The sequence below is a fragment of the Macaca fascicularis genome, chromosome 11 (genome assembly GCF_037993035.2).
Source record: "Macaca fascicularis isolate 582-1 chromosome 11, T2T-MFA8v1.1".
In the NCBI taxonomy this organism is placed as follows: Eukaryota; Metazoa; Chordata; class Mammalia; order Primates; family Cercopithecidae; genus Macaca; species Macaca fascicularis.
Window position 1 is genome coordinate 102,344,531 of NC_088385.1, and position 25,944 is coordinate 102,370,474.

A 25,944-nucleotide genomic window follows, 5' to 3' on the forward strand; every position below is an offset into this window, starting at 1 on the left:
GACCTAGATTGTGTATGGTGTTCAGTTGTCATGCTCTTTATTCTCCTTTTCCTTAAAGTCTTTCATGATAATTATTTTGTAAAGAAATACTCTGAGGTTTTATAAATATGGTTTCTTCATCAAAATTTTAACCACTATGAATGCATATACCATATGACCCAGTAGTATCATTCCTACATATTTAACCAAGAAATGTAAAAACTTAGTGTTTATACAAAAACCTATACATAAATATTTTGTTCATAAACTAAAAACTAGAAGCAGCTAGGCTTTGGGATGTGACTAAGCTGTTACATCCATCCATGCAGTGAAATACTACTCAGCAACAAAAAAAAGTGAACTACCAATGCATACAATACGATAAATGAATCTCTGATACATTATGCCAAGTGAAAGACGTCACATTCAAACCACTACATACAATGTTATTCCACTTATGAGGCACTCTTAGTTGGCGAAGGAACAGAAAACAGATCAGTAGTTGCAAGGAACTGGAGATGGAGGGAGGAATGGCTTGTAAAACCTTTTAATGGAGAATGGCATTTAGAAACCAAGATTAGGGTACTTGGCTTTGGCAGCACATGTATTAAAATTAGAATGATACAGAGAAAATTAGCATGTCCTTTGTGTAAGGACGATGTACAAATTCATGAATCATTCCATATTTTTTTTTTTTTTTTTTTTTTTTTTTTTTTTTTTGAGACGGAGTCTCGCTCTGTAGCCCAGGCTGGAGTGCAGTGGCTGGATCTCAGCTCACTGCAAGCTCCGCCTCCCGGGTTCACGCCATTCTCCTGCCTCAGCCTCCCGAGTAGCTGGGACTACAGGCGCTGCCACCTCGCCCGGCTATTTTTTGTATTTCTTAGTAGAGACGGGGTTTCACCGTGTTAGCCAGGATGGTCTCGATCTCCTGACCTCGTGATCCGCCCATCTCGGCCTCCCAAAGTGTTGGGATTACAGGCTTGAGCCACCGCACCCGGCCTCATTCCATATTTTATATAGAATTTATATAAAGATGTATGTACACACTCATGCGTATATACACATATATATCTACATATATATTGTGGTAAGCGCAGGAAATCATTGAGAATAGGTTATAACTTTGGCATTACTCGAGGATTGCCATAGAAAAGAATCTCCAGTTAATAACAGTTTCCCATTGTTAAAAATATCACAGGCTAGGTGCAGTGGCTCATGCCTATAATCTCAGCACTTTGGGAGGCCAAGGAGGGAGGATCACTTGAACCCAGTAGTTTGAGACCAGCCTGGGCAACATGGCAAAACCCCATCTCTACAAAAAAAAAAGTTACTCGGGAGGCTGAGGTGGAATGATTCATTGAGCCCAGGAGGTCGAGGCTGCAGTGAGCGATGATTGCACAACTGAGCTCCACCTTTGGTGATACAGTGAGACCCTGTCTCAAAAATATATGTGTATGCACATGTGTATGTATGTGTGTCACATCATTTTAAAACACTTCACATTTATTACCTCTAGGGCCTTGTTACTCAGAGTGATCCCCAGACTAGCATATAAGCATCACATGAGAGCTTGTTACAAATGCACCCCTGACTTTAAATCTGCCTGTATTTTATAATAAGATCTGGTAATTTGTATCCACATTAAAGTCTGAGAAATTTGAGAAGTATTGCTCTGAGATAAGGGTCTGCAACTTTTTTCTGCAACTTTTTTCTCTAAAGATTTTCTGCCTTGCAGGTCATATGGTGTGTCTGTTACAGCTACTTTACTCTGCTGTTGTAGTGTGAAAGCACCCATAGACTATACTTAAATGAGTGTGGCTGTGTTCTAGGAAAAATTTATTTACAAGAACAGGCAGTGGGACAGATTTGGCAAGCCCCTGCTTTCAGACAGTAGAATTGAGGGATAAGGTCATCAGGGAGCTTTTTTCACTTTATAACCTTCTGTGCTGTTTGTAAAAGCTATTACTGCAAGCATGTAATTAAAAATCTGGTGGGTTTTTAAAAAATTTTTAGGCTTTTTGTGTGTGTTTGTTTGTTTTTTGAGAAAGAGTCTCACTGTGTCGTGCAGGCTGGAGTGTGGAGTGCATTGGCGCAATTTCAGCTCACTGCAAGCTCTACCTCCCAGGTTCAAATGATCATGTTGCCTCAGCCTCTCAAATAGCTGGAATTACAGCCGTGTACCACCATGCCCAGCTAGTTTTTGTGTTTTTTGGTAGAGATGGGTTTTCGCCATGTTGGCCAGGCTGGGCTCCAACTCCTAACCTCAAGTGATCAGCCCGTATCGGCCTCCCAAAGTGCTGGGATTACAGGCTTGAGGAGCCACCACACCCGTCTTCTTGCTAGATTTTTGTTAAATGAATTGCATGCTGGAGCTAGCTCTCCAAAGGTTGTTAAATATTCAGAAATTTGTGAGTCAGTTTAACATCATTGGTAGCTTAGAATTGGTCACAGTGGGTGCATTTACACCATGGGAACTGGAAATCAGGAAGTGCTGCAAATTGGGTGTTTTGTTTTGTTTGAGAGCTGGATTACCAGCACACTGTTTAATGTACTTGTTTATTGCTATTAATAGTCTTACGGATTTTTTTTTTTTCTTTTCATTCAAAGAGCTCAATCTGTGGTGTCAGCATTGACATAATGAAATCTGTGTTCTGCTAATTAGGCAATAATAGCAGTTTTTGAGCATGTAATCTGTAGCAGGCATTGTTTTAAGCACTTTTCATGTATTTTTTAATCTTACAAGATAATACTATTATTTTCACCACTGTTCTACAGATAACTGTAATTATTTATTTATTTATTTATTTATTTATTTTGAGGGGACAGAGTCTCGTTCTGTCGCCCAGGCTGGAGTGCAGTGGCATGATCTTGCCTCATTGCAACCTCCGCCTCCCAGATTCAAGCAATTCTCCTGCCTCAGCCTCCCGAATACCTGGGACTACAGGTGCACGCCACCATACCCAGCTAATTTTTGTATTTTTATTAAAGACGGGGTTTCACCATATTAGCCAGGCTGGTCTCGAACTCCTGACCTCATGATCCACCCACCTTGGCCTCCCAAAGTGCTGGGATTACAGGCGTGAGCCACTGCATCTGGCCTTTTCTTTTTTTCTTTTTTTTTTTTTTTGAGACGAGTCTCGCTCTGTTGCCCAGGCTGGAGTGTAATGGCATAGTCTCAGCTCACTGCAACCTCTGCCTCCTGGGTTCAAGCAATTCTCCTGCCTCAGCCTCCTGAGTAGCTGGGATTACAGGTACATACCACCATGCCCGGCTAATTTTTCTATTTTTAGTAGAGACGGGATTTCACCATGTTGGCCAGGCTGGTCTTGAACTCCTGACCTCGTGATCTTCCTGCCTTGGCCTCACAAAGTACTAGGATTACAGGCGTGAGCCACTGTGCCTGGCCAGTTAACTGTAATTTAAACTAGAAAGCAGCAAGAGCTGGGATTTAACCCAGGTGTGACTAACTCTATAGCTCTTAGCCACTATGCTATTCTGTCTCTCATTAGTGCTTCCTATTAATTTATTAATCATTCTGCCATCTTTCCTACAAACTAACCAGTTATTTTTTTGTAACATTTCCAAAATACTTCTTTTTTAAAACCATTTAACTATTGTTACTTTTGAAAAGTAAAAATCAAGAAGTTTAAACTATACTTCTTTTTTTATAAGTAGAAAGGCAATGATGAATGGTAGCCAGCCGGATATGAGACTAAGTAACCCTGTCAGTAAATACCAAACACAAATTTTAATAATTAAAGTTAAACTCACTTGGGTGTTCTTGTAAAGATAGTTACTTGTGAACTCATTTCCAATTCCAACTTCTGAGAGTTAAAATAGCCTCAGGGTAAGATTGAAGTTTGTATTTTGTGAAGAAGAGTGATGGTCTGTCTTAAGACTGTTCGTATGCTGTGAATGATAATATTTTGTTCAACAAGTATTTATAGAGTACCTGGTGTGTACCAGATACTGTGGTGAGGTGAAGAGAGAAGGGCAGGTCCTCTTCTCTCAGAGTTTAAAGACTTAAAGTTAAGTTGTAAATCTACTAATTTATTGTTTTTCATTTTAATATCTTTATTTTTTTATAAATAAAAAATTATTAGAATAAGTTGGACTATGAAATTGACAAAGTATTAGTACCAAGGATTTTTTGGCGGGGAGACAGGATCTAGCTCTGTTGCCCAGGCTGGAGTGCAGTGGCGTGATCACTGCTCACTGTAGCCTTGATCTCCCCAGCTCAAGCGATCCTCCCACCTCAGCCTCCCAAGTAGCTGGGACTACAGGTGTGCACCACCATGCCCAGCTGATTTCTTTTTTAGTTTTTGTAGCTACAGGGTCTTACTTTGTTTCCAGGCTGGTCTTGAACTCCTGGGCTCAAGCTATCCTTCCACCTCAGCCTCCCAAAGTGCTGGGATTACAGGCATGAGCAACCACACCTGGCCCCAAGGATATTTTTAATTGGATGTTCACTCGTTTCTGTGTGGTCTGTTTCTTATCTTTATTCTCACCTACTCCCATTTTTTAAAGGCAAGCCTGAAATAGCATGTGAAAACCCACATTGTACAGTAGTACCTTTGAAGCAGCCTACTCTACACATTGCAGACAAAGATCCAATCCCAGAGGAGCAGGTAAGGGTGAAAACTACTGTTCTTTCCCTTGTTGGATTTATGTTTCTAATGAGCTTCAAAATTACAGCATAATTTATTGAATTTATATCAAATCATTAATTCTTAGTGCTTAACTCTGAATTCATTGAATCCGCCAGCAGACTTTTTTTTGGTTGTTATTTATAGCTAATTGTCCATATCTGAGTGGCTTTCAAAAGTGATTGAACACATTGAAAATTAGTACAGAGCTACCTTTTGGGATGCTGGAAATGGTTTTATCTTGATCTGAGTAGCAGTTACTGGTATGTGTGCATATGTAAAAATCCTGTGCACTTGACTGCATGTACTGATATACCTTACTTTTAAAAACAAATTTTTGATAATCGCATTGGATATTGACAAAGATTACTTTTGTTCATTCTAAGAAAAACCTCTTTTCCTTAGGTCATATTATCTACTCATTATTTTTTTTTTCATGTATATTGAATAACAAGTTACTATTCAGTATTCTTAATTGCAAATGGAAACCAACCCTAGTTAGTTTAACAGACATTTTATTTAAACTTTTAGGTAGCTTACAGAATATTTCAGAGAGCCAGATAAGCAGGCTTGAATGAGGCTAGGGTAAACAGCCGAATCACTCAAAAGAACTGTTGCAATGGAGATATCATTGCTAAGTTAATGAGTGGAGATATTGCCTCTTGCTCCATCAATGCTGAATAGTAAAAATTACCTCCAAAAGTGCTACCTCAAGAAACATATCTGCAACATCCTGGTGCCTGCGTCTTTTTTATTTTTTTTCGAGACCGAGTCTCACTCTTTGACCCAGGCTGGAGTACAGTGGCATCATCTCGACTCACTGCAATCTCTGCTGCCGGGGTTCAAGTGACTCTCCTGCCTCAGCCTCCTGAGTAGCTGGGATTACAGGCGCCTGCCACCGCGCTTGGCTAATTTTTGTAGTTTTTAGTAGAGACAGGGTGTCACCATCTTGGCCAGGCTGGTCTTGAACTCCTGACCTCGTGATCCACCCACCTCGGCCTCCCAAAGTGCTGGGATTACAGGCATGAGCCACCGCGCCCAGCTGGTGCCTGCTTCTTTTATCACAGACTTCTAAATCTGATCTGATGCTGGTACGTCTGATTAGAGGATCCCAGGTCATTTACCTGAGCCTATACTGTAAGGATACTGCTTGGGTAAGCAAGCATCCTACCCTCTGTCTTAGAGATAGGGAGGACCATAAGGTTGGGTGTTCCCTAATCCTAGGAAGAGTGTTCAAACTTCCTGGGAAATCCAAAAGAACCACAAGAAAACAAACATGCCTGACCACCTCCCTAAACTGCCAGCCCTTCTAATTTTGATTGGTTTTGATATAGCTAATGGCTGTAACACTAAGTGGATGGTATGTTCTCAGAGTAGAAAAATAACCACTGAAGTTGTTAAACTTTTTTATCCACAGTGCTTTCTAATATCAACTGTTAGGTTTTTTTTGAAGATTTCAATTTATCCATAGGTATATATTTACTTTTTTCTTTTCTTAGCTCTGCTTTAATGACCTGTGCCAAATGCAAGTCCTTTTTTTTAATCTCAGAGATAAGTAAGTGCAAGTAAATGAATGCTCACCAGAGAATTGTCTGCTTCAAGTAAAGTGCTTTTTCTTCTATTCATTTTCAGGAATTAGAAGCTTATGTAGATGATATAGATATTGATAGTGATTTCAGAAAGGATGATTTTTATTACTTGTCTCAAGAAGACAAAGAGAGACAGAAGCGTGAGCATGAAGAATCCAAGAGAGTGCTCCAAGAATTAAAGTCTGTGCTGGGATTTAAAGCTTCAGAGGCAGAAAGGCAGAAATGGAAGCAACTTCTATTTAGTGATCATGGTAAGCACTGACTTTAAAGTAACAGGTTATTTCAGTGTAGGAGACTCTCTCTTTCTTGAACCATTAATGTTGTTTTAGCTGAAGAATTCTTGGGGTTTTATAAGGGTCCACCAGTATGCATAGTACTTTTTCTTCTAGATGCTAAATCAATCTGATTAATAAAAGAGTAGGAATGTAACCATATTGGAGATACCAGGTCACACTTTTATATCGGTTATTTAATTTTTTAGTAAATTTGTTTTAGAATGGACAGTGAGTTGAGTAATTTGGGATATTTTAAATGTTATTTTCAAATTTAGTGAATTTGAGATTCTCAACTTTGTTCTCAATATGTTAAAATATTTTAAAATACCTCAGTGAAGCACAAAACTAATAACTGTGTTCACATTGAAAAAAGTGGCCCAGGCGTGGCAGCACATGCCTGTAATATTAGCACTTTGGAAAGCTGAGGCGGGTGGATCATTTGAGGTCAGGAGTTCAAGACCAGCCTGGCCAACATGGCGAAACCCCGTCTCTACTAAAAATACAAAAATTAACCAGGCATGGTGGCACGTGCCTGTAGTCCCAGCTACTTGAGAGGCTGAGGCAGGAGAATCACTTGAACCCGGGAGGCGGAGGTTTCAGTGAGCCAAGATCATGCCACTGCACTCCAGCCTGGGCAACAGAGGGAGACTCCATCTCAAAAGAAAAGAAAAGAAAAAAAATAATTAAAACCTAGACCAGTGAGCCACATCATTAGCATTATTTAAGTGGTTTGAGCACTTTAGTAGATGGGAGGGGAGGGGGGTGCCTGTGGGCACACTCCCCATACTCTGATTTCAGCAGAATGGGATAGCTGGTGATGCAAAAGACTTAAATTCCTTTCTGTTTCTCACCATTCTTTTCTTAAGTCAAAATTCATGGGAGACAGGGGAAGGAATCAGGGGAAGCTTAATACTTGACAATATCAGCCTAGCTAATTCTTAGTTGAATTAATGCCTATGGATTTCTAAGTAGGTAGAGTACGACTTCCCTTCTATTTTAGAGTATCTGTGTGGACCCTCAAAATCAACTGCCTTCCTTTTCCCTCCTCACTAGAAGTATATAGATTACCTATACTTCTGGAAAGTTCCTCCAGTTCTCTTTTTTTTTCTTCTCTCAGGAGCCCTATGTTCTCCCCTGTCCAGATCTACGTTTCTAAGTTTTATCATTCCTCTTTTTTCCTATTGGCTCTGTTTATAGCCCAGGTCCTCATTAGATTATCCTTGTACATTAAAATAGCCTCTTAGCTAACTTCCATTTTCAGTATCTTTTTCTTCTAAGCTATCTTGCAAACTCTTTCCAGATTTTTCTCCAACACTGCATTGATGATGGCTCTCTATCTTAAAACCTATAGTGATTTCTCCCTTATTGTATTGAATCTGAACTCTTCTTCCTGTTTTCAAGTCTCTTCATCATAAGAATTCACCCATCCAATTATATTTTCTACTGTTTTTACTATAGGTGTCTTCTTATGTTTATCAAATTAAACTATAGTTCACAAATTTGTTATTTTTATTCATGAAAAAATTTCATGCTGGCCAAGCACGGTGGCTCACGCCTCTAATTCCAACACTTTGGGAGGCCAAGGTAGGTGGATCACTTGATGTCAGGAGTTAGAGACCAGCCTGGCCAACATGGAGAAACCCCATCTCTACCAAAAATACAAAAATTAGCCAGGCGTGATAGCACACACCTGTAATCCCAGCTACTCTGGAGGCTGAGGCAGGAGAAGCACCTGAACCTGGGAGGTGGAGGTTGCAGTGAGCCGAGATCGCGCCACTGCACTCCAGCCTGGGCGACAGAGTGAGACTCTCTCAAAAAAAAAAAAAAAAATTCACGCTTACCCCTTTGCCAAAAATTCTGCCTTCTCCACCAAGCTGTCCTCTCTACTAGTCTCTTCTTCTCCATGAATTCTTCTCTGAGTGCTCCAGCTCTACCACCTCTCCTAACACTACAGACCCTTGTACTAGAGGGACATTGTGATGAAAGATAAAGGAAGTCTTGAGCCCCAAAGCATATAGCAGAGAAGGGAAATGATTAACAGATTGATTTCCTGCAATCTGTTCATTCATATACTGAGCCTACATACATCAGAGATTAATTTTAGGCACTATTGTTTTCTATATGTTCAAGGTTTTGTTTTGTTTTGTGTGTCTCTGTAACAAAATTACAGTCTTCTTAAATAGGGGCCTTATTATCCCACAGCATTCATTCAGCAAATTACTCATTCAACAAGTAGTTATTGAGTACTTGTTATACATTAGAGTCTCTGCTATATCCCTAGCACATGGATCAAGAAACAAAATGTAAAGCCTCCTACCTGCCTTGAGGCTTAAATTCTAACACACTGGTAAATTGATCCTCTCATTACACAGATTATATCCCCCCCATTTAATTAGTAATAATTGTGAATATCAACCAACTTCTAATATATGTTGCTTCCTTTAAGAGCTAACAGATTTATAAACTAAGAATGTACATAGACTGAAAATAGCATTGTATATAAACTTGTATCCTTTTTTATTGTTTAGTGTTTTCTTCATATAGCTTTAAAGTTATGCTATTGACATTATGGGAAAAGATTTTATCAATGAAAGAAATGTATCTCTTTTTCAGGTATGTGCTTTTGATATAGTTTACATTGGAAAGGGTCATAATGCTGTTTTTTAGTTTGTGAAAATAAGTAAAAAGCTGCTGATACCATAGAATGCTTTTCCCATGAAAAATTTCAGTACATCTTCCAGAGCTGTTTTCATCTCTGCCTACAGGGGTAAAGTCCGCATGGAATTAGAGGGGGAAAGTCTGCACTGGAACCTGCTGTGGCCATTTTTTTTCTGTTGTTGCTGCTTCTCTAGTGGAGTTACTGCAGCTTAGGGATGGTTCCTGCAAGTGGACACGTTTTACAAAAACGTTTTTTAAATACACGCCAGCTCTTCGAGAAGCACTTTTTTCCTTCCGTCATGCTTCATACTATATTGTATTGTACTAACCCCTCATGCTGGGATGAGCGACTGCCTAGCAAGCAACCCACTGCCTACTAACATCAAGAGGGGCTAAATAAAACTGCATTTTCCTTGCAAGGACAACTTCTACCGTATGAATATATGTTATATTTATGTATTATATTTTGTACAATAGTTGATCTTGAATGAAGACTTTATTTCATTTGTATTTTTCGTGGTACTACAAAATGTGTAGAAGTTATGGCTTTACTTTCATTAGGGTCTTGTGAGGTGGTTGGCAAGTAAGTTAAATTGTGTTGCATTTTTTCCATGCTGTTTTAACTTGTAAATATACATGTATACATGTTGAAGATATTATTATTATCTAGATTACTTTAAGCCTTTTATCTGACGTATTATCAGTGAAAACCATGCTGCTCATTCCCTAATACAGTGGTTCTCAAACTTTAGTGTATATCAGAATCAAGATGAGGGCTTGTAAAATACAGCTGGTCCCTACTCCCAGAGTTTCCATTTCAGGAGGTCTGGGATCAGGCCCAAGAATTTGCATTTTTAACAAATTCCTAGGTGATAAATGATAATGTTGGTTCAGGGAACACACTTTCAGAACCACTGCTTTAATATTTTAAATAAGATAATATGTGAGGTGTCTTAAAAACCTTCATCAAATCCCCATCTCATTTCATTTCTTAGGCATTTTCTCTCTTACAAAGTTTCCTGGATTTATAAATTTTCATTGATTTTACTAGAAAGTTTTATTTAGCTTTTATTTATTTATTGTTCTTTTTAAGAAAAAACTTAAACTGAGAGTTTGAATTAAAAGTTTAAATCATTGCTAGGTCCTTAGTTATTTTTTTTTCTTTTTTCTTTTTTTTTTTTATTTGAAGCCGTGTTGAAATCCTTGTCTCCTGTAGACCCAGTGGAACCCATAAGTAATTCAGAACCATCAGTGAATTCAGATATGGGAAAAGTCAGTAAAAATGATACTGAAGAGGAAAGTAGTAAATCCACCACATCAGACAATGAAATAAGTAGGACTGAGTATTTATGTGAAAACTCTCTAGAAGGTAAAAATACAGATAATTCTTCAAATGAAGTCTTCCCCCAAGAAGCAGAAGAAAGAATGTGTTACCAGTGTGAGAGTGAAGATGAACTGCAAGCAGATGGAAGTGGTCTGACCACTGCCCCTCCAACTCCCAGGGACTCATTACAGCCCTCCATTAAGCAGAGGCTGGCACGGCTACAGCTGTCACCGGATTTTACCTTCACTGCTGGCCTTGCTGCAGAAGTGGCTGCTAGATCTCTCTCCTTTACCACCATGCAGGAACAGACTTTTGGTGATGAGGAGGAAGAACAAATAATAGAAGAAAATAAAAATGAGATAGAAGAAAAGTAAGAACCAAGATTCATATGAAGAGATTTTAGATTGTTCCTTTTACAAAAGTGTTTAGCTTCAAGACTGGAAAGGGAATATGAGTGTAAGTTTACTATATATAAAGCTAAGATGTGGATTTACAGGAAGAACCCTGGTTTGAATAACTGATCTGAAAGTAGTAGTTACCTGTAAATGGCAGATCTTTTAGGAAAATAAGAGAAAGGTAAGGGCTCTTTTGAATAAACTGCTGTTTTATTTGTGGCACAACTGATCAATCTTGGAAATTCTTTAAGTATTTTTAATAAGAAATGAATTATCATTTCTTGCCAGAATTTGCTACCATAAGGTGATTGGGAAAATTCTGCTGCAAGAACATTAACATTTAGTATGACTCCTTTTTACTGTATTCTTGCAGTTAATAACTGCAGCTATTATGTTAATAACAAGTTGTTTGTATTTTATTTTTGTTTATACCAGTCTTAAAACAAAGATCCAGGTTCTGAATAAAAAAATTAATTGATACAATTGATGTGTGCTGGGGTTTGGAACTAAAAGTAGTTTCAACAGTGCATGGGTTATGACATTTCTTATGTTTCCTTGTTCGTGTGTATATTTAGTAGTTAATTTTAAGGTGTCCTAGTGATCTTTAAAAGAAAAACATTGTACGGTTTTTTAGAATTACACTTTCACCTTTCTTTCTGCAATTGAAAGTGATGATGTCCAAGTGGGATTCTTGTACTCCAAGGCCCTACCCCCAATTTAGCAAGCAGAAAAATGTTCCTTGTATCACTTTTCCTTGGATAATTGGGTACCATTAACACAAACAGGTCACAATGCTGCTGTTTTCTAGCCCTGTCCACCTTAATGAGATTCAGGAAACATCCTGTCAGCCTGCTGGAAAGCATCCTTGCCTCCTTAGTATTTCATTTACAAACTACCTCTTAACAGAGACTGCTTTTCAAATTGGCCAATCTCATCTGTCTTGTGTTGTGATTGCATTTTCAAAGAGTAATTATTTTCAGCGTATACAGTTTTGAGACCTGTAGCTCCTATGCAGTACATAGTTCTATAGACATTATTTGGGGGAAATGTAGGAATAACTCAATTTATGTTGCTGTCCTAGAAAGGAAATTGCATGATGAATCTAGATTGTCTTTAGAGTAAAGAAACACATTCAAATTCCTGTAACTTATCACTTTTAGTGAGTAAATTTACTTATACCGAAGGGGATTTTTTTCTTTCAGGAATCTAAGGAAATTTACTTTTTAACCTGAGAAAAAACTTGATTCTGCTTTATATAAATAGTAGAGATTATTGTACTATAAGTGATTTTGCCTTTTTGCCAAAATCCTGGAACTTATCTATAATTAACCTCTTAGGAGCAATACCTTAGGTTGGGCCTTGCTTTACTACTTAGAAATAGCTAAATTTCAATTTTAAAAATCTTTATGTGTTATAACTGTTAAATTCTTCAATAATACTTAGGGTTTACTTTCTTATTTAAATCGCTTATTTAGTTTACTGATTTCTTTTTCTTTGGATTTAGAAGAGGCAATTATGGAAAAATTTGGTAATCTCTCTCTTAACCTATAACCTTACACAGGGAAGAATTAGAGTTTAATAATTTTTAATTATTTTATTGTATGTTATTTTTATTACACAATTGTAATAGCTATGCAATTGAAATAGCTATGCAATTCACACTTAATTAGAAAATAAAGCTACAAAGTTTGGGGGAAATATCTTCATAATATTGTATCAGTTTTATTCAGTGCTCTCTAAGGTGATACCTTTTTAATTTTGAAAGACTAAATAATTTTAATCAAGAATTTCCAGTCTTTCAGTCTGATCTGTTTCATTCACTACTTGTTACATAATCCAGTGAAAACTCTACTTATTGAAATTATGGCATAAAGATCTTGCAGCTTTATTTGAATATTTATTCTTTTGTATAGTTTTCATCTTTTAAAATATTTAAAATATTTTCTAGATAAAGTATTATCTTCTCTGCACAAATTCCTGGAGTAATTTTCTCTCATAATATTTGAAGTCAGTGTTTCTCGGTTGTATTAGTGGGGTAACTACATCAAAATAAATAAAGTCTTATTTTTAAAATGCAAATTTTAGACCATACTCCCAGTGATTCTTAGTTGGTCATTTTGGAATGAGCCGTAGATAATGTGTATGTCCAATAAAATCTAGGAACCTCTGTCTAGGACTTTGCTCTTCTTGCCATGAATACCTTAGGAAGTATTTAAAAACAGACCAATGCAATATAAGTAGGTTTTCTTGTTTGTTACTTTTCTAAGAATATTTTACTTCCCTTAGCAGGCTTTTGACTAGCTTTCAAAGCTGCCACCCTGACCGGGCGTGGTGGCTCACGCCTGTAATCCCAGCACTTTGGGAGGCCGAGGCGGGCAGATTTCCTGAGCTCAGGAGTTCAAAACCAGCCTGGGCAACATAGTGAAACCCCATCTCTACTAAAAATACAAAAAATTAGCCGGGCGTGGTGGCAGACACCTATAATCCCAGCTACTCGGGAGGCTGAGGCAGGAGAATGGCATGAACCTGGGAGGCAGAGCTTTCAGTGAGCCGAGATCATGTCACTGCACTCCAGCCTGGACGACAGAGCGAGACTCCGTCTCAAAAAAAAAAAAAGCTGCTACCTATATACAGAAGAAACCCTCTGGGGAAAAAATAAAACATTGCAGGGAAAACTTACAATTGTGCTTTTTAAGTTTTACAGTATGATTTTTAACAGTATGATTCTTATCAGGAGTATCTTCCTGACAGTTTTTAATACAGATGTTTCTGTAGTTTGTTTTACCAGGACAAACCTAGTACTTAATGGAAGAATGCATGTGAGAGTCTATTTAGGTCACTCTTGAAGACAGAATTTTTACCCTTTGTTTACCTCCAGGTAGGAAAGTTCATTTAAAACTCAGTTTTCTTAAAATAATAGCAATATTCTGATTTACATAAGAAAAGTTATAAAGCTTTTAGTGTTAAAGCATTAAAAAAATCAAGTCCTGATACATTCCACAAAATTGTAAGTCAGTGGAGTGTGACCTTACAGATCATTTCACTCTGGTGACTAACTCTTCACTTCCCATCAATAATGTAAAATATGAAACTTTTTTGACAAATTATGAGAAATCATATGGGAGTAAAAGTTCAACTGATTTGGTTTAATCATAGTATATTGTTCCTATACCCAAACCAAAGAAACAGGTTAAATACTATAAGAGTGTGTTATAGCTCGGCTAAATCATTGTTTGAACTAAAGTAGATATTATACTAAGAATGATAACCACACAAGGCCTAAAGATTGATTTATTTTTCCAATTCTACCTACAAGAAAATAGCTATGCAGTTCACATTTAATTAGAAAATAAAGCTACAAATATTTTAGAAGAGAAAATATAGAAAAAAATTCAGTAACAATTCATTGATCTGTCATCATAGACAGGTGATTAATTTGCCTAAGTTAACTTCTCAGCTAACTAAAATCCATTTTAATAATTTAATAACTAAATGCACTACTTCTCTACTTTGTCTAGAGTATATAGAATATAATTTAACTTTTTCTGTCATCTTTAGGAATATCAGTTTCTATCATGGGGTGATAAACAGAAACTCATCCTCAGGGGCTACTGAGATATATGTCAGGTACCCCTTTACAACATGACCTCACATTGGTGTGCTTTTTTGAGTTATGTCTGTTTTTCACAGTTTCTCTATCTTCCCTTATAATCAGCTGTCACTTTTGCCGCTGTCTTGTGTGCCTGCCTCCTGCAATAGGCCCCTAATTTGCTGCTTCTAATCTGCTGTGGACTGAGAAACCAGATTGCCAAGCTTGCTAGAATTGTGTCTAAAATAAGAGTAAGTAGACTGAAAGAGAGCTAAGGGGCTTTTCTGTCAGTAAAATGCATGGACTTTGTGATACCTGTTTGACTGCTTAGCATTCTTTTGTTTGCCTCTTAGTTCTTTACTAAAAACTTGCCAAAACAAATACTTGGCTGAATATATGATTGCCATATATTTGAAGTTCTAATTCAGTTTTTATATAATGATGTTTCTAGGACTTCCATTAATGAATTCAACTATAAGAGAAATTTGACTATCATTTTTGAATAAATAATTGTGTATATTTCAGAAAAATGTTAAATATATAGTTCTCATTCATTGTTCTTAGTACAGTACACAGATTTAAAACTTATGGCACCATAAATGTAACTTCAACTCCGTTCATCAAGATTTATGTTCTAGAACTATTGGTATGAGACTAAAGATGGCTAATTTGATAAGAACTGGCTAACTTGAATATTTGGGGAAGGAGTCATTCTAGATGCCCCAGTTTCCTGCAGAGCTTGAACCTCTTTCAGCACTAAAATTTTTTGGAATAATCTCTGAAGGAAATCTTCATAAAATTGATATGCATTACTGTCTTCTTAAATAGTATATGAATGTATTTTAATTTGGTATCAAAATGATCATTAACATTATTTATTATAATCTGATAGACTAATCGAAATGGCTCCATTCTGCTGTGCTCGTTTTAGTTTTCATGTCTTTGTTTTTTAACAGTCGTTTTTCCATTTCTATTACTGCTTGCTTAAGTGTGCCTGTAGCAGTAGCCCTTCTCTACCTTCATAATGTGCCTTCTGATCTGCTTTCATTTTGGAGACCAGATTACTAAGTTTATTAGACTTACCTGTAAAGTAAGAATAAATAAACTCAAAGTGAAGACTTGAGGAAGTGGATTATGCTTAAATGCATGGATTTTGTGACATCTGTTACTTTACTACCTGTTTCATTGCTATCATTAAAATAAGTGAAGTCACCAAATTAGATACCTGCTCTCAAAATAGAAAAGTTGTTATTGTACAAAAGAAACCATTTTGTTTACATACTTTACTTTCTCTAAAATTAGTTCTATACTGGAATTATTTGGCGCTGATTAAAACTGGTCCACTCAAGTTAGCATTTTCTATAGTATTTTCTATTTGAATTGGAGACTACATGCTGTTAAGAATTTCATCGGCTTTTTTTTTTTGTTCTTTTGAAACAGTCTCGCTCTGTCGCCCAGGCTGGATGGAGTGCAGTGACGTGATCTCGGCTCACTGCAAGCTCCGCCTCCCGGGTTCACGCCCTTCTCCTGCCTCAGCCTCCCAAGTAGCTGGGACTACAGGTGCCTGCCACCACGCCCGGCTAATTATTTGTATTTTTAGTAGAGATAGGGTTTCACCATGTTAGCCAGGATGGTCTCGATTTCCTGACCTCGTGGTCCACCCGCCTCAGCCTCCCAAAGTGCTGGGATTACAGGCCTGAGCCACCGTGCCCAGCTGGCTTTTTTTTTTTTTTTAAGAGAGAAATATATCTTCATTTCCAAGACATGAAAATAGATTTAAGCCCTGAAAAATAAGAAAACATTCACCATTAATGTCACAGAGACCTGAGAAGTAATAAAATTTATAGACTATAGGCAACTATACCACAAAGAATTTATTTTTTGATTATGCTAGTTTTAAAAACAGGGTCTTTATTTTTATTCAGCTATAGTAAGTGTATGTTAAAAGCTTACCAAAAGTTATCAGTGTTAGATCTAATGATATTGGCAGATATTTGAATGACTAAATTCCCACTGTCATTCTGTACTTGGCATGATTAAATTGTAATTTAATATTAGATAATTAAGCAGGATCACTTTTCCCTCTTGAATGAAAAATAAACAAAATTTGCATGTTATAATATTTGCAAGTAGAAGTCACATCTGTGTAGAAATGGATATCCTAGCATCAAACAACTTATTTTTAGCAACATGCTGATTGTGTGTTAGTAAGCATATATTGACTCTTGCTTTCATTACAAAGTAATTGTCAAATCAATCTGTTTATTTTATGACCATGCCTCAGTCAGCATTCAGTTATCTATGCTAATGGAAGGGATCTGTGGTATAATAATCATAAAAGATAAGTGGTCCAGGCTGGGCATGGTGGCTCACGCCTGTAATCCCAGCACTTTGGTAGGCTGAGGCGGACGAATCACGAGGTCAGGAGTTCCAGACCAGCCTGACCAACATGGTGAAACCCTGTCTCTACTAAAGATGCAGATAGCTGGGTGTGGTGGTACCTGTCTGTAATTCCAGCTACTCAGGAGGCTGAGGCAGGAGAATCGCTTGAACCCGGGAGATGGAGGTTACAGTGAGCCAAGATTGCGCCATTGCACTCCAGCCTGGGTGACAGAGTGAGACTTAATCTCAAAAAAAAAAAAAAAAAAAAAAAAGATAGGTGGTCCAAACCTGTTTCTTGAGTTGAGACTGCCATTATAGAAGAGAGAATCATGATGCCAAAGCCAGGTTAGTGATAGAAGAAGAAAATTTCTGAGTGTAGTTGTGAGAGAAAAATGATTCTATTCAGTGTAATTGCTGTAATTCATCCAAAAAGAAGATGAATTGATTCAAAGATTCACACATGTAAAAGTTTAGCATGAATAAGGAGGAATTGATTTTATAGATATTCTAAAATGTGTGATAAGCTGGGGCTTAGTGGCTCACACCTACAATCCTAACACTTTGGGAGGCTAAGACAGGAGGATCTCTTGAAGCCAGGAGTTCAAGACCAGCTTAGGCAAGAAACAGCAAGACTTCGTCTCTACAAAAACTTAAAAATTAGTTGGATGTACTGGCACATGCCTGTAGTCCCTGCTGCTCAGTAGGCTGAGGCAGGGGGATCACTTGAGCCCAGGAGGCTGCAGCTGCAGTCAGCCATGATTGCACCATTACACTCCAGCCTGGGCAACAGAGCGAGAGACCCTGTCTCAAAAATAAATAAATGAAAACAGGCTGGGCGTGGTGGCTCATGCCTGTAATCCCAGCAGTTTGGGAGGCCGAGGCGGGCAGATCACCTGAGGTCGGGAGTTCGAGACCCACCTAACCAACATGGAGAAACCCCGTCTCTACTGAAAATACAAAATTAAGCTGGGCATGGTGGTTCATGCCTGTAATCCCAGCAACTCGGGAGGCTGAGGAGAATCGCTTGAACCTGAGAGTCGGAGGTTACAATGAGCCAAGGTCATGCCAATGCACTCCAGCCTGGGCAACAAGAGTGAAACTCGGTCTCAAAAAAAAAAAAAAAAAAGAAATGAAATGAAATGTGTGATAAATTAAAGTGCATATAGTATTTTTTTATGTTATACATTTTAATGTATTTTAGCTTATCAGCAATGAAATTAGTTTTATCTCTATGTATTGAACTTCATTTAGCAATGTATTATTGCAGTAGTACAGTATTTAAGCTGCATATTCTTTTGACTGCATTATCCTTTAAAATGGGTATATTCTATGAGATATGGTTATGGATATATATATTTCCTCTTCTATTTGTACCTTAAGATTTTCTTAAAGTAAGGGATAATTTTACTGTTTTAGGCTTTATGTTTTTTAGTTTTATATCATTTCCTAAAGGTTAGCTACCTACAAATGAATATTATTGAGGAATTTTTCTAAACCTAAAGCATGTCTTTTATAAGTTTACTGTTTTATAATATCCTAAACAAAGCATATCCTTTTCCCCTTCCTTAAGTAAATTCTTAAGGAAATTAACTTCATTTCTAAATTAGAGTATTTTCTGCACTTTTATTGCACCAATCTGTTACCTTCTGTTCATACCATGACTTAAATAATGCTTACTCAGGCACAGTACTAGCAGCTGACAACGTACAGAAGGCTCCAGAAATATCACTCCTATCCCTTAAAGGTTGGTGTATGGTTCTGGTACGGTCTTGGAGGTCCATATGAGTGAAAAGCCCAGAAGTCGACCTGAGCTGAAAGCACTCCCAAGGAGTTTGGTTTTGTTTGGGTTTGTTCTAGGTATGGTCCCAGGGATCCCAGATCAAACCAGGCCCCTGGGCCTATCCTAGAACCAACCTAAACTCGCGCATCATTCCTGGAACATCAAGAGTGTGAAGACTGAAGATTACCTGAGGCCTACCAGACATCCTGTATTCACCAAGATTCACATTTTTTGGTATGTGTGCCTACCTTTTAGCAAAAATTGGTTGGTTAATCCTTCTAAAATTAGAGGGATGACATTGGGTAACAAAGTCTTACCAGCCTATGGCATTATAGTAATTTCTCACAATAGAAATTCCATACAGTTATTATTAATTGCCAGTGAAGAGAGTTATTCCTGTTTATTATAAGTTCTATATTTTTAGCGGAAGCAACTTAGCCCTAAAAAACCCCAAAAATCAACTTCTCCCTCCAAATTAAACTCTCCCCCAAATTTAATGGTTTCTGTTTTCTTAAATGTTTTTCTACTTGACACTGTTATATCAGTCTCATGTAACTGAATAATTGTTCATAATTTCTGAAGGGCATTTAGTCTTTGCCATCTGTCTCCAGTGCCAAATGATTTTAAATTCTTGTTTCTGGAGACTAATGACTTTTTCCTTAATTTATTATCAAATTTGCCACATTTTAGAGCTCACTTTTAGAAGTTCTGCTATGGTTAATGAAAACAAGCTAGAATGATACAGTAGAAATGGGTTAATACCTCACATTTTACATTAGTATTTTGTAGAAGACTTTTAGTAAGTTTCTCTATTTTTATGCCTTGCCACTCTGGATTTTAAAAATATTCTGACCTAGTTGATCCATCACATGGTCTCGTATCAACTGTTGCATCGCTATAGTCACATACATGTTTTTCTGTTTAATTTAGAAGACAATATTTCTGAAAAAGTATGAAAGGACCCCAAATCCAAAAGTTATGGTGCACAATGAAAATGTATGTTTTTAATAATGCTTGCTTCTGCAGTAGGTATAGACCATGTTTGAAATAACCACAGACTAATCAGAAACTCCACATGTGAAAGGAACTTGAAATTGTGCTGTTCCTCCAAGCTTATAACACCAGCAAATTGGGTCAATAGGTTATTCTTTAAATAGGACTGTGAGCCTGCAGAGGCTCACTCTGAAGAACTCAGCTGTGGAGTTAGTTCTGTACTATATCCATCACAACAGACATGCTTCATCCCATAGACTTCTTGACATAGCTTGAAATGAGTGAACCCGTCCTTGATTTATATACAATATATGTTCTCAGTATTTTGGGAGCCTTTCCACTTTTTTTTTTTTTTTTTTTTAATTTCTTTTTTTTTTTTTTTTTTTTTGAGACGGAGTCTCGCTCTGTCGCCCAGCCCAGGCTGGAGTGCAGTGGCGCAATCTCGGCTCACTGCAAGCTCCGCCTCCCGGGTTCACTCCATTCTCCTGCCTCAGCCTCCCGAGTAGCTGGGACTACAGGCGCCCACAACCACGCCCGGCTAATTTTTTGTATTTTTAGTAGAGACGGGGTTTCACCGTGGTCTCGATCTCCTGACCTTGTGATCCGCCCGCCTCGGCCTCCCAAAGTGCTGGGATTACAGGCGTGAGCCACCGCGCCCGGCCGCCTTTCCACTTTTTTAAACATTGTTCTTTATGAACACTGAAAATAGGAATTTGTGAAGAGTTAAAAAGTTATAGTTGATTACATAGTTTTTGAAGTCCGTATTCAATCCAGACACTTACTTGAGTGTTAAACTGTGATTTTTAAAAAATATCATTTGAGAATATTCCTTCAGAGGTATTTTCATTTTTACTTTTTGATCAATTGTGTTTTATATATTAGGGTAGTACATTTCCTACCCTACCTGAAGACTTGAGATTATAGCCTTTTGGGGAATAGGCAAAGTACTCTCTTTTTTTACATCTTTTAAATTGTGATTTTTAAAAACACATGTAAATTTTACCATCTTAACCATTTTTATGTGTATAGTTCAGTGAGATTAAGTTCAGTCACACTATTGTGAAACAGATCTCCAGAATTTTTTCATCTTGCAAATCTGAGACTCTATACCCATTAAACAACTCCCATTTTCACCTTCCCCACAGCCTTGGCAACCATCTACTTTTGTCTATGAATTTCACTACTTTAGATACCTCATATAAATGGAATCATACAGTATTTGTCTTTTTGTAGCTGACATATTTCACTTAACATAATGTCCTCAAGGTTCATCCATATTGTAGAATGTGATAGGATTTCTTTCCATTTTAAGGCTGAATAATATTCCATTGTATGTATTTACCACATTTTTTTTATCCATTCATCTGTTGGTGGACATTTGGGTTGCCTCCATCTCTTGGCTATTGTGAATAATGCTGCTATAAACATGACTGTGCAAATATCTATAATTTTTTTAACACAGTACTTTATTTTCTGTATTTAATCATATGGAATTTTTTGTCAATTATTTTAAAGGATTTTACAATAACCCAACTATAGATTTATATATGTGTGTATTATTGTTGTTCCTTCTAAGCTTAAGAAGTCTCTAATAAAATCCGTACTTCCTTATATCTTTTTGTTTGTGTGCCTTTTTTATTCTTCTCTTTGCCATATGGATTAGTACCAAAAGGTAAAAATCCCTTTTTATTCATCTCTGTTTTTCTTCATTATTTTTCAGTATTTGTTAATATGCCAAAAGATGGCAGTTGTCTGGGAAAGCCATTGATTCATTACTCCAAGTTTTGTTTGTTCATTTAAGTGCCTCATATGATAATTTATCACAGTGAAAACAGCAGCGTAAATTTTAAAGTTCCATTTTTGTGATTCCCAGTGATTGTTAGCTACTGAATACGTTCTGGGCATGTTATATTTATTGACTTACATAACCTCCTTGACAGAAAAGACACTGACACCAAGAAGGTCATGAACACCTGATGAAGCATACTTTGACAGGTCAAATTAATGTTATTGGTTTGAACCTTTCTAGGCTTACCTACACTCTTAGGAACATTCACGGAAACTCCAAAATAGCTCTGTATACTAAAGCTAGTTAAAGAGAAAGTGGCCTCCCTTGAACTGGACTTTTAAATAATAAGCCATTTCTTTCCAGAAAAGATTTAAGGCAAGGAATAAATATCCATAAAGGCAATTTTTGAAACTTGACCCTTGTCTAGAATTTTCTAATTAAAAGTATGAGATAAGGTAGAATATGTGTAATTACTGGATTCTGAAGTCATTGGGTAGGAAATATCCCATATGGTAGTCATTCCTTGTCTTCACAATTTGCTTTTGAAGGTCTTTAGCAGATGTGCTATAGCCATTGAAAATTAAGTTGGCAAATGGTAATTTTGCCCGAATGTACATCTGTAAAAGTTAATGAACATTTTCAGAATCTGGTCATTAAAAAGTAGTCCTATTTGAAAGAAGATCTCCAAATGTGTCTTTTTGAGAAAATGTTCATGGTATACACATAAAATAGTCATCATACATGTTCCTAGAAGTATATTACTAGAAGATATTGTTTAAGAAAACAGGCTCAGTAGTTTTCTCACTCAGTCACACACACAAAGTGTCAGAACCAGTATCCTAATTAGATCCTAAGAGATACCAACATCTGCTCTTCATCGTTATGATAAACTGCCTATGTATATACATTTCATTTTACAGCTAACCTCTAGGAGACAGTACAGAGACCTTGAATTTGGTTTTTTCATGTTCTTTTTCTAAAAAGAGACAGGGTCTCACTATGTTGCCCAGGCTGGTCTCAAACTCTTAGGCCCAAGTGATCCCCCTGCCTCAGACTTGTGAATAGCTGGGATTACAAGTGTCAGCCACTGTGCCAGGCAAAGAGCCCTTAAATTTGCAAGTCATTAAACTTGAATGCTGGATTAAAAACTACTTCTCTAAAACTCAGGCAAATCACTTAACCATATTGAGCCACAGTTTCTCCTGTAACAGCAGACAACATTATGATTTATAAATGGAACGAGACCTCTGAAAGCCTCTTCCATTTTTAAAACTCTGTTCCTCTATTCTTAATAAAACGATACAACTGTACTAGGTAAAGCCAAGTTTGTCCTTCTGTGCAAGAGAGTTGCAAGAGAGAGCTTATTTTTAGGCACAGTAAATAACTTGAGAATATTCAACTGTCAGAGGTTGGACAGAAAGAATAAGAGGGGACTTGCGAGGCCGAAGCAGGCGGATCACTTGAGGTCAGGAGTTCAAGACCAGCCTGGCCAACATGGTGAAACCCTGGCTCTACTAAAAATACAAAAATTAGCTGGATGTGGTGGCACGTGCCTGTAATCCCAGCTACTCGGGAGACAGACAGGAGAATTGCTTGACCCTGGGAAGAGGAGGTTGCAGTGAGCCGAGATTGCGCCATTGCACTCCAGCCTGGGCAACAGAGGGAGACTCGGTAAGAAAAGGTGGCAGGGGAAGGAGACCCTAGTTAAAAAAAAAAAAAAAAAATGTAGCTAGTTCCAGCACAGAACTTAATACTGTTGAGGGCAAAGTACACCCTTATATTTTCAAGCAGTCCAATGCAAGTACTTGAAAGGTAAAGTGTACACATTCAAAAGGAACAATAGCTCCCTGTGATTACACGTTATTCCTTTCTCCTTAGATAGCATAATCTTTTCATTATGAAGGGATGTCCTATTGCAAGGTTTTCTTTGTGGGTATGCAAGTTTCTGGCTTATCTTCATTTCTGAAACAAAAGAATCTATTTCTTATTTCATGTCTGGAACCATCTATGAAGCCATTGTTGGCTGTAACTGAGTTGTGTGGTTCCTTGATCTAAAATAGTTTGTTCTTTAGCACCCATGCCTGGCTATTAGCCATGAAGCAATTTATCTTGCTTGAACTTTCATGATAGCCAATGACAAGATTACAATACAAAATACATATGTGAATATTTTATAAGATCTGAAGAACTTAATGATTATTTCTAAACAGTGACATAAGGATGATTTTTAGCCAGTTTTTTTCCCCCAAAATGAACATGAAATACTTGTATAATTGGGGGGGAAAGATGAAATTTTAAAAATTGATAAGGACCAAGTGTGGTGGTTCATGCCTTTAATCCCAGCACTTAAGGAGGCTGAGATGGGAGAATCACTTGAGCACAGGAGTTTGAGACCAGCCAGGGCAACATTGTGAAACCCCATCTCTATGAAAAATAAAAAATTAGTCTGGCATGGTGGCAACACATCTGTAGTCTCCGCTACTTGGGAGGCTAAGGTGAAAGGATTGCTTGAGCCCAGGAGGTTGAGGCTGCAGTGAGCTGTGATTGTGCCACTGCACCCCAGCCTGGGTGACATATCAAGACTCTCAAAAAAATTTGTTTTCAATATGTTGATAATGTTTCATTCTTATTTGGGGCTTATATTCACCCATAAGAAGAAAGTTTTCCATTCTGTATATATTCAAGCTATCACCTCATAGACCTAACCTGGGGCCTAGAGAAACCAGGGCAGGGCTGTGTGGTGTTCAGTTCTTGCACGAATAGCTTAGTCTGATGATGTTTTATTGAGTTTTAACTTTAGTAGAACTTCAAAACCTGGAATAATCTAACCCAGAAGTTCTCAGCATTTTAACAACCAAGAACCCATGATACTCACTGTGGGTGTCATGTTTTGAAGGCTTTCTACCACAAAATCTACGCTCATTAAAAGCCCTATAATTCGTGCATACACATGTACACACACACACCCCTTTAAAAAGTAACCAAAGCCAGCCTGGCATGGCGGCTTACACCTGTAATCCCAGCACTTTGGGAGGCCAAGGCAGGTAGATCACTTGACCCCAGAAGTTCAAGACCAGCCTGGACAACATGGGAAAACCCCGTCTCTACAAAAAATACCCCAAAAAAAATTAGTCACGTGTGATGGCACATTTCTGTAGTCCCGGTTACCTGGGAAATTGAGATGGGAAAATCACCTGAGCCCAGGAGGTCAAGGCTGCAGTGAGCCTTGATTGCACGCCACTGCATTCCAGTCTGAGCAACAGAGTGAGACCCTATCTCAAAAAAATGAAATAAAAATTAATCAAAGCCATAATGGCCACTCAGAGTTTGTGTGCTGCATGCCAGGCACTGTTTGGTGCTGAAGACAGAGCAGGGAACAAAGTTTCTGCCCTCACTGAATACTAGAGGGGAAAGTTAGTAAATATATATTGAGAGGCTGGTGATGGTAAATGCTGTATGGAAAATAAAGCTGAACATGAGGGGTGATGGGGAAATGGAGAATACTTTTTTATACAAGGTGGTCAGACATGAAGGGAGTGAGGGAACCATCTCCACAAATACCACAGAGAGAAGAGTTTCCCAAAAGTAGTGACAGGTAAGTGACTAAAGCCCAGTGAGAACGGGGCCAGCAAGGTCAAGGAGCACCTTGTAATGAATGGAATATGGTTTTACTCTTAATGAGATGGGAAGCCACTGAAGGGTTGTAAGCAATGGAGTTGACATGATTTGACTTAGGTTTGAAAAGCATTATTAAGTTTAAAAAGCATTCTTTTTCATGGAAGTCTGACAGGGGTGGGGAGAAGGGAGACCTATTGGTTATTGCAGTGATCTATGTGAGGGAGGATGGTTGGTGGTGAAGGTCATGAGGAGGGTCAAATTCTGGATATATGGTGAAGGTAAGGCCAAGAGGGTTTGCTGATGTAATGAATCTAGTCTGAGAAAGGGGAAGTCTAAGTGATTCTAAGGTGTTCAGTCTAAGCATCTGGAAGAACAGAGATCCTTTTCTGAGATGGGACAGGCAGCTGGTTTTGGATAGGTTCAGTATGAAATAGCTATTAATCATCAGGTGGAAATGTTGATAAGCAGTTTGATATAAGAGTCCAAGTTCAACTGGGCGCGGTGGCTCACGCCTGTAATCACAACACCTTGGGAGGCTGAGGCGGGCGGATCACGAGGTCAGGAGATCGAGACCATCCTGGCTAACACGGTGAAACCCCATCTCTACTAAAAATACAAAAAATTAGCCGGGCATGGTGGCGGGCGCCTGTAGTCCCAGCTACTCAGGAGGCTGAGGCAGGAGAATGGCGTGAACCTGGGAGGCGGAGGTTGCAGTAAGCGGAGATCGTGCCACTGCACTCCAGCCTGGGTGACAGAGCCAGACTCCGTCTCAAAAACAAAAAAAGAGTCCAAGTTTGAGAGAAAGATCCAGACTGGTAAATGTCAGCATGTTGGATGGTGTTTAAAGTCATGAACATAGCCTGCAGCAGGAGGATTGTTTGAAGCCAAGCATTCAGGGCTGCAGTGAGCTATAATCATGCCCCTGTA

General features: G+C 38.0%; 1 protein-coding gene and 1 non-coding gene across 43 annotated transcripts in view; both read left to right on the top strand.

Annotated features, from left to right (window-relative positions):
- Positions 1-11,349, top strand: part of VEZT (vezatin, adherens junctions transmembrane protein) — a 77,841-nt gene extending 66,492 nt beyond the window's left edge. For 25 of the 42 annotated variants that reach the window (XM_045365728.2, XM_065524662.1, XM_074007541.1 and 22 more), the window contains 3 exons: positions 4,507-4,607; positions 6,258-6,465; positions 10,337-11,349. In XM_045365728.2, the coding sequence (XP_045221663.2) occupies positions 4,507-4,607; positions 6,258-6,465; positions 10,337-10,845 (818 nt within the window). In that variant the 3' untranslated portion in view covers positions 10,846-11,349. Of the gene's footprint in view, positions 1-4,506; positions 4,608-6,257; positions 6,466-9,017; positions 9,103-9,254 lie in introns of all 42 variants that reach the window. The other 17 variants (XM_074007551.1, XM_074007557.1, XM_074007550.1 and 14 more) reach the window with 2 other exon arrangements.
- Positions 562-669, top strand: LOC123567719 (U6 spliceosomal RNA). Its single transcript, XR_006690826.1, has one exon. It is a non-coding gene; the product is annotated as a U6 spliceosomal RNA (small nuclear RNA).
- Positions 11,350-25,944: the final 14,595 nt, after the last annotated feature.